At 50.6% G+C, this 8,514-nt stretch overlaps 1 protein-coding gene and 1 non-coding gene across 2 annotated transcripts; both read right to left on the bottom strand.

Annotated features, from left to right (window-relative positions):
• Positions 1 to 612: 612 nt before the first annotated feature.
• On the bottom strand, positions 613 to 3,731 carry LOC136551720 (U-box domain-containing protein 19-like). Its single transcript, XM_066543257.1, has one exon. The coding sequence runs from the start codon at positions 3,650 to 3,652 to the stop codon at positions 1,553 to 1,555; it is 2,100 nt and encodes a 699-aa protein (XP_066399354.1). The 5' UTR covers positions 3,653 to 3,731; the 3' UTR covers positions 613 to 1,552.
• TRNAK-CUU (transfer RNA lysine (anticodon CUU)) lies at positions 660 to 732 on the bottom strand. The gene has a single exon. It is a non-coding gene; the product is annotated as a tRNA-Lys (tRNA).
• Positions 3,732 to 8,514: the final 4,783 nt, after the last annotated feature.

Below are 8,514 nucleotides of genomic sequence, written 5' to 3'. Positions count from 1 at the left end.
TTACGTGCGCTGGTGACTGGGATTAGAGAGGCGTTGGATTCGTTGCCGACTACGGAGCAGCGCCAATTAGGGGAGTTCAGCTCGCGAAACGAAAATTCTTGATGTCACATCGAATGTTTTTGAAGATATTGGAATGGGTTTTCAGATACTAATAAAAAAACTAATTACATAGTTCATCTGGAAATTACGAGACGAATTTATTAAGCCTAATTAATCTAGCATTAGTGCATGTTAGTTACTGTAGGACTTATGGCTAATCATGGACTAATTAGTCTTAAAACATTCGTCTCGCAATTTTCAACCAAACTGTGCAATTAGTTTTTTTTCGTCTATATTTAATACTTCTTGCATGTGCCGTAAAATTTGATATGATAGTTTGGGGTGAAAATTTTAGGAACTAAACCATGCCTTACTCATCATAGCACGTACGTCGCCTCCCGACGCGTCGGCGTTGATGCTGCTGGGGCGCAACAGCGGCACGAGATGTGATAGAAAGCGGTTATGTGACGCGTACAGGGGCCTGATTCCACTGCAGCTCTGCTGTGCATGGCTTGCCAACTCCACTGCACATCTGCTGTCCTTGCGGGGACAAACCAAAAAAATTACACGAATAAACAAATCAGTAACAAAAGCTACATTTTCAAAAACAAAAAATTAAGCGCCCACCGTGGGGCTCGAACCCACGACCACAAGGTTAAGAGCCTTGCGCTCTACCGACTGAGCTAGACGGGCTTTGTGACTGCGGTAAAAATGAAAGCATACAAGTTCCCTTTACACAAAGGAGCACACAGCGACCCCACAGACAAGGGAATTACCGAGCATCTCTACTACCAGGGCAGACTGTGCTGAAAACGCAAGAACATGGAGCTGTTCCAATCACGTCGGCCACTTGCGATGTCAACACACATCCATCCACAACATACTGTAAAATGTACTAGAACATCGGTAATCAGTAACCCATTCGTCTCAGAGCTCTCTTCGTCGGTGAGCTGCTATTTTTGTACAACTGAAACCAAATCCCTCAGTTTTAACACAAAACCAAACTTTCCACTGATATATGTACACTAATAACTTCCAAACAGTAATTTCATACTGTCACACTTCCATCTACTACTGCTATCAAACTCAAGCTCCCAAACAGACTTAGGCCCCGTTTGGCTGGGCTCCCGCGTGCTCCGGCTCCTACACTGTAGCGACACTGTAGCCGAAGACACGGGAGCCATGAAAACGAGCTTCTCCGGCTTTGGTGGTGTCAGTGAGAGAGGAAAGGAGGAGAGAGAAAAACGGCTTCGGTAAATAATGCAGCTACAATGATTCGGCAGTAGGAGCCGGAGCTGCCCAGAGCCCGGCCAAAGCCTTATCTATACTTTCGTGTTTGTGTGTGTACATGTGTCTACAGCAGTCTTCAAAAAGGAGGAAGCAGCAAAGTTCGTTCCCAGCTCTTCTAAAACACGAGCTGACAACAGAAACGTGAAACGGTCTCAAATGGGCACACTGTAAAGATCTACACCTACTATTTACTGTACTTACGGCTGGTCCCGAGATCCTGCGGCTATAGCACGCGGACGACACGCTCGCGGGCCTCCGACGCCGGCTGCCCGTCCATCTCGTGATGGCGGTGGATCAGGTTGAGCAGCGCCCTGGCGCGCTTGCACGTCTGCGGGCTGCCGTCGGCCACCAGCGTGTACAGCGACGACATCAGGCCCGGCATACTCCCCAGCAGGGCCACCACCTTGTCACCGCCGTGCCGGCACAGCGAGACCAGCAGGGCCACGCAGTGGTCCTTCCCCGACCGGGACGACGACGTGGCGAGCGCCTCGACGACGCGGGCGACGAGGCCCGGCAGCGCCAGCACGGCCTGCGCGCCCGCCGGCTGCTCCGCGAGCCTCGCCAGCAGCGTCACGGCGTCGCTGGCGAGGTCGTCGTCCCGGTCGACGACGACGGACAGGGACAGGAGGCCCGCGAGAGCCGACACGGCGCCGGCCGCGACGGCCTTGTCGTGGTTGCTCGCGCACTGGAGGAGACCGTAGAGGCTGACCATGGCGTTCTTGCCCCCGCGGTGCGCGCCGTCGCGGATCAGCTGCACCAGCGTCGGGATCGCCTCCGGGATGCGCCCGATCTCCTCGGCGTGCTCGGCGTTCGACGACAGGTAGAACAGGACGGCCGCCGCGTTCTGCCGCGCCTCCGCCCTGGCGCCCACGTTGATCACGTCCACCACGAGGCCCACGCCGCCGGCCTCGAACAGCGCCACCCGCCCCCGCGGGTGCTTCGACAGGTTCAGGAGGGACGCCACCGCATTGCCCTGCACGGACGCGTCCGTCGAGGACAGCAGGCACAGCAGCCACGGCACGGCGTTGGCCTCCACGAGGCACGCGCGGTAGAACACGCTGTGCTTGCACAGCTTGCGGGCCTCGCACGTCGCCTTCCTGCGCTCCGCCGTCGAACCCGTCGAGATCTGGGCGACGATGTAGGCGACGGCGAGACGGGCAGCGCCAGCGGCGGCCGGCCCGAATGCCACGGCTGTGTCGCCGAGCGCGCCGTGACGGTGCCCTGAGCTGCTTCGGTCCGGAAGCGAAACGCCGTTGCTGAGCAGCATCCGCTCGATGATCCCGCGGAGCGCGGAGTTCGGCACGACGTCGGCGGTGCGGAGCCGCTCGCCGGTGACCGGGCACGTGCGGCATCCAGCCTTGATCCACCGGGTGATGGACTCGCGGTCGTACGTCTGGCCAGTAGACACGGTCACCGGGTCCGTCATCAGGTCCAGAGTGATCGGGCACCGCAACGTCTCCGGTCCGAGCCAGTCCGGGCACCTCGCCGGCCGTGACGCCGCGTCCGCTTTTGGATTCGCGTCGATCTGATCGAACAACACCACACGGCAGTACACCATGAATGCCATTAAGCTGTTGATGAGCAATGCGTCGCTGCTGCTGCTGCTGTCGCCGCCTGAGCCGTCCAATCGCGTGCGCAGCTCGTCCTCCAAGAAGGCAATCTCCTCAGAGCAGTCGGACCAGCTTCTGACCCCGATGTGCTCCAGCACCCGCCTCGCGTCCTCGGCGTCCGGCGAGACGCCGCTCTTGAACTGCTCCAGTATCGACCGCACACTCCTCGCCGCGCGCTCGTCGCCGGCGTCCGGACGCACCGCCGCGCGCCACGCATGCTCCGACATCAGCCGCGCGAGCTCCCCGGCCTCCACGGACGCATCCACTACGTCTTTCGGCAGCGCGTCCACGGCCGCAGCGACGGACCCGAGAATCACCCGGAGCTCAGACGCGGCCAATCCGGCGTTCACGAGCACCCACAGCCGCGCGCCCCGTCGCGCGCAGTCGGAGAGGAGGAACCGCAGCTTCTGCATGGCCACGTGCAGCTCCGTGAGCCCCAGCACCGCCGATGACGGCAGTGCTGCTGTCTTCGTCACCGTCACGTCTTGGATCTCCTCCAGAAACGCGAGGAGGAGGCCTACAATCCGCACTGCCTGCCGTAAGCCGCGCCGGAGAACAGGGAAGGCGCCGAGCCCTTGGCTGGCCAAGTCGGCCGCAAGCGCGAGAAGCGAGCTGAACAGAGGCGCCGGCGCGATGCTCTCGCTTGGGTAGACTGCCATGAGGGATAGCAGGCGGCGGCGCTTCGGCTCGCCCGTTGGCGGAGGCGGCGGCATTGTAACCGAGGAATAAGGGGAGGGGGCACATAAAACGGTTAAGTGAAAAGAGAAGTTTGGAGGTAGCCGTAGTTCGCAGCGCGAGTGCTGGTATTTATAGAGGAGGCAGAACACGTGTTGCGAGGGAGGAGGCATAGGGTTGGCATCATGCCACGTGGATGTGCTGACACGTGTTAGGCGATGGTCGGGCGGTTTCTGCGATGGCGGTGGAAGCTGGTGGCATAGTACAGGATAAGGACGGAACCGCACCACCCGCTCCTGCGTGCGTATAACCACTTTCAACCAAGTTTCGTATTTTACGTATATCTAGATAGACTAAGTTTCGTATTTTACGTATATCTAGATAGACTAGACTAGAGTACTACTACTATATTCTATGTTAACTTCAATACACAATACTTGGTTCATCAAGCATCGAAATTTTTGGAGATGTGATAAACAGTTGGTCCTTTTGTATACTCTGAACTTCAACTTTGAGGTAATCGGCTTCTGAGTAGCTGGCTAGGCAGGTTATGCCAAAATGTAAAATCACTGGTACTCCCTAGCGCGTCTTCACGACGCGTTGTGTAAAACAATCTCCTACTTAATACAAAGATACATAAACCTTTTACGTATTCGACAAGAAGAAAACTTTGAGGTAATACATCAGAAATTTGCTAGCTTTAATGAAGAACATGGATCACAGTGTATAGCAACATGGAGTGTTCATACTTTTGTCTTTTTTTGCCACATTTCAACTTAAGCATGTTTGACTAAGCTGGCAACTGTTTAGTTGACAGTTAAACTTAGACAAGATTTTTCTCCACATGTCATATATAAAGTAAAAAAAATGCGGCAAAATTCTTTTAAGCATGACAAACTGTGACTAAAAAAATTCGAGCCATACTTTCTATAGCTTGTCACACTACCTAAAGTTAGTTGTGACAAATTGTACTCCCTCTGGTTCTCTAAAGCAAGTCATTTTGAGGTTGTCTAAAGTCAAACATTTTAAACTTTAACTACAATAAATTCTTTTGGGGTGAGTTTGAATATATGAAAGTAATGTAAGTAGATTCACCTCGAAATATAGTTCGTAAAAGTATATATATTAACTATAGTTTATAAATATTTTATAGTAAAAAATAGCAGTTAAAGTCATTTATTAAAGATAATGTCAATGTCCTTGTACAAAACAACTTGCTTTATAGAGAACCGAAGAGAGAGCTAGACCAAATGCTAGTAGAGTAATAGTTTGTACTCTTCTTGTTGATTCGAAATCCCACTCCCCTAGAGGTGCAAAGGGAGTGGAGTGATGCCCCTCTAAATTTGCCATCCTACCCTACACGGGTCAAGCCGTCCCTTTTGGGCAGCAGATACCTTGCAGTCCTAAATCTTTTCATTATTAATTTATGCTTTTCACTATAATTAATAGTGTGGTTCTATACATTTATCCAATAAAATAAACTTAAAATTTCTTATCGTTAGACCTCCACCGACAGCTAATCATAGACCTTTCTTTCTTCAACCTTATACCATCATAATGAATTTTTTTAATGTAGAAAAATATTGTTTTTATAGAAAGCATAACAATCCATCAAGAGAAATTCATGTGACACAAAAATAGAATCATAAATCCCTTACATGAATGTAAGCGGGTTTGTTCACGAACCCGTCAAATAGACTTAATTTTTACAAGTTTCTATAAAACCACAAAAAATTAAGTCTATTTAACGGGTTCATGGACAAACCCGGTTGCATCTCTACTCATCACAAATCTCAAACATCAAAACTACTCCCTCGGTCTGAAAATAAACGGACATCTTGCTTCCTGGGGAGCCAAAAACTCTTTTAATAAATTGTACTAATTATATAAAAAATAATAAAAAAAGGTTTGCTGAGCATCTTTTGCGGATCCCGGAGTGGGATCGTCGATGACAGCGCTTAACCAGGAGGACGGGCGCGGAGAATGAGTGTGCGGCTGCGGCGGCGGCTATTGCTGGACATGGAAGTGCATGCTTTTGCATTCACCGTGTGCTTTTTACACGCTTTATTTACTTGCTTCACTGTCAATGCATGCATGAATCCCTAGAGCTTTGTGGCAAGTAAACCCTTTTTCTCCCCGAAAGAGAGTCCGGATGCATTGCAAGCAACCCTTCGTCCCGTGTTGTTTCTTCGGTCGGTGGCCGTGCTATCGCGTTGGACTGCGTGTCAGTCCACACGAATGAATGACGCGGCCAGTCCAAACAAAGCTTCCTTCCTTGTCATCAAAAAAAAAAAAAAAAAAAAAATCCAAACAAAGCTCCGAGGGCCGCCGTACCCCGTATGGTCGCACGACACGCCTGGCGTCGTCACGGGTGGGTGATCCGGAGCGGACGGCAGCCATTAGCCAAGCCAGCACACGTGGCGGCGGACATGTCGCGCGAGACGAGGCGGAGGGCCCATCCCGCGCGCCCCGGCCGACATCCCTGCCGCCGCGCAGCAAAACACCGGCGCGACCCGTCTGCCCCGGCCGCCACGTCGGCTCGTGCATCGCGCGGCAGCAGCCGGCGTTTCCTGCACGTCACCGCGCTTGGTTGCTTCTCTCCCTCCGCTTGACGCGATTAGTCTGTTGGAGGAGAACGTACGTAGCCATGACAAAAAAGGAGGAGGGAAAGATCTGTGGCGCGCGGGGATTCGCGGCCCCCACCCGCCGACCGGAGGCAATCAATGGGGCCGCGGCCCCACATGGCAGGATGATTGGAGTGGTCTCGTCCGTCAAGCCGGCCCGGCGGATCTCGCTCGGACGCGGTCAGGTCAAGTGAGGGGGGAGGCGTCCCTGTCAGACGTGGCGAACGGGACAGGGTGCTGGCGAGACGCGCACGTCGCACGCGCAGCACGGCGGCTTGTTTGTGCATGCCGCGCGTGCACTGGATCCAACGGGTTCGGAGCTGGCCGTTGCTGCTTGCCTGCCTGTCTTTGAGCAGGCGCCCGCGCAAGCACCAGTCGCTCTCAAGTCTCGATTCTAGCCGCCCGACGGGCGTCGTTGCGATTTGCGAATCGCCGCCTGCCACCTGCATATAAAGAGATTTTTCCCTGTGTGCCCTTATAAAAGATCGTAATTCCCTGTGTGCCCCTGAAAAAATTCAGCGGTCTTCAGCGCCACTACTCCAACTTTTTCGTGTCATCCATGCCACTTCCGTCAGTTTGGGCTCTAACCCCGTTAACCTGCAGGTGTGAAAAGACGAAAATGCCCTTAAGTTCAAATATGTTATTAATTTTTTTTGAGCATCTTAACGACTTCAAATGAAAAAACTCAAAACTAGAAAGTTGTAGATCTCGTCGAGATCTATAATTTTCATATAAATTTTTTTTTCATTTAATTTCGCAAAAAAAATAATATGATTTTTCTAAGATATATTAATCATATCAAATCATTTTTTTTTTTGCGAAATTAAATGAAAAAAAATTTATATGAAAATTATAGATCTCGACGAGATCTACAACTTTCTAGTTTTGAGTTTTTTCATTTGAAGTCGTTAAGATGCTCAAAAAAATTAATAACATATTTGAACTTAAGGGCATTTTCGTCTTTTCACACCTGCAGTTTAACGGCGTTAGAGCCCAAACTGACGGAAGTGGCATGGATGACACGAAAAAGTTGGAGTAGTGGCGCTGAAGACCGCTGAATTTTTTTAGGGGCACACAGGGAATTACGATCTTTTATAAGGGCACACAGGGAAAAGTCTCGCATATAAATGGCTCTCCTTTGGCTTCGCTGAAAAAAAAAATCGAAACAAATGTTCCGACTAATTTATTGTGGAAGAAAAATACTATTCTAATTAAAAAAATAAGCTGAAAAATACGGATTATAAGATAAGCGAACAGGGTCAAAGCCGTTGCAAACGGCTGCTGCAATTAGAGCCTTTTTCAGCAGTGCACTGTGGAGATATTTCATGAAAAGTAAAAACACGCCCGTGTCCCGTGGGGTGCGCTGAATTTTGGTGTAAAAATCAAATTAAACAACAATGATAGTGTCTCCATACATAGTATCCACGAGAACATCGTGCGACAACGTGCTAGCATTGCGCGTGCGACTAGGGAAAAAGATGAGGTGGCTGTGTCTAGGATATGGAAAGGCTCTAACAAAACGGTGGAGTTCTTCTAGTGACCTAAGTAGTAATAAGAACACTACCACTAGTGATAGCATATATGAATGCTCACTAGAAGGCATTTGGTATGAAAAAACTCATACTAAACATTGAACGCTAAACACTAGGATAAGCTGCAGATTCTGATCAGTCTCTGGCCACGCCTCCTAGCTCATATATATAAACCCTCTAATAAGTTAGTTTCAACTCTATTGTGGATCCATGTTATATTTTGCTTCATGTATGGATCTAAACCGTAGCACGTATGATTGCTTCTCGGGCATATCATCCTCGTCGTCGTCGTCGTCAACACGATCCACCCACCAAATTCTCCCTTTGCGAAGAACGGCAACAAAGTGCGGGGAAAGTGGTACGGTGGAGGATGTTTGTCGTTTCATAATTAAGCAAAATTGATTTGTTATTTTCTCTCTGGTATATACTGCTGCGGCAGCGACTATAGTTTAGGGGCAAACGATATATGTTGGCTGGCTACCGACCTACCTACGTAGACGGTTACACCTGCATATATATCGCGCACTGCGTGCAAGTGCAAACCTTCTTCTGTATGTAACATCAACGCGGTGGCTATATATGTAAAGCATGTGTGTGCAAAATTGCGCATGCAAGCAAAGGCGTGCACGCGCGGTGCACCTTCGTTTCGTCCTTCGCGCGTCATCGCTTTACGTACGTGTACCAAATATTGCAGTTGCTTGCTGTGCGTTGCTGAGTAGGCCGGTGCTGCCATGATTGCTACTC

The sequence above is a fragment of the Miscanthus floridulus genome, chromosome 4 (genome assembly GCF_019320115.1).
Source record: "Miscanthus floridulus cultivar M001 chromosome 4, ASM1932011v1, whole genome shotgun sequence".
Taxonomy (NCBI): Eukaryota; Viridiplantae; Streptophyta; class Magnoliopsida; order Poales; family Poaceae; genus Miscanthus; species Miscanthus floridulus.
The sequence above is the reverse complement of the archived record's forward strand: the minus strand, read 5'-3'. Positions and strand labels throughout refer to the sequence as shown.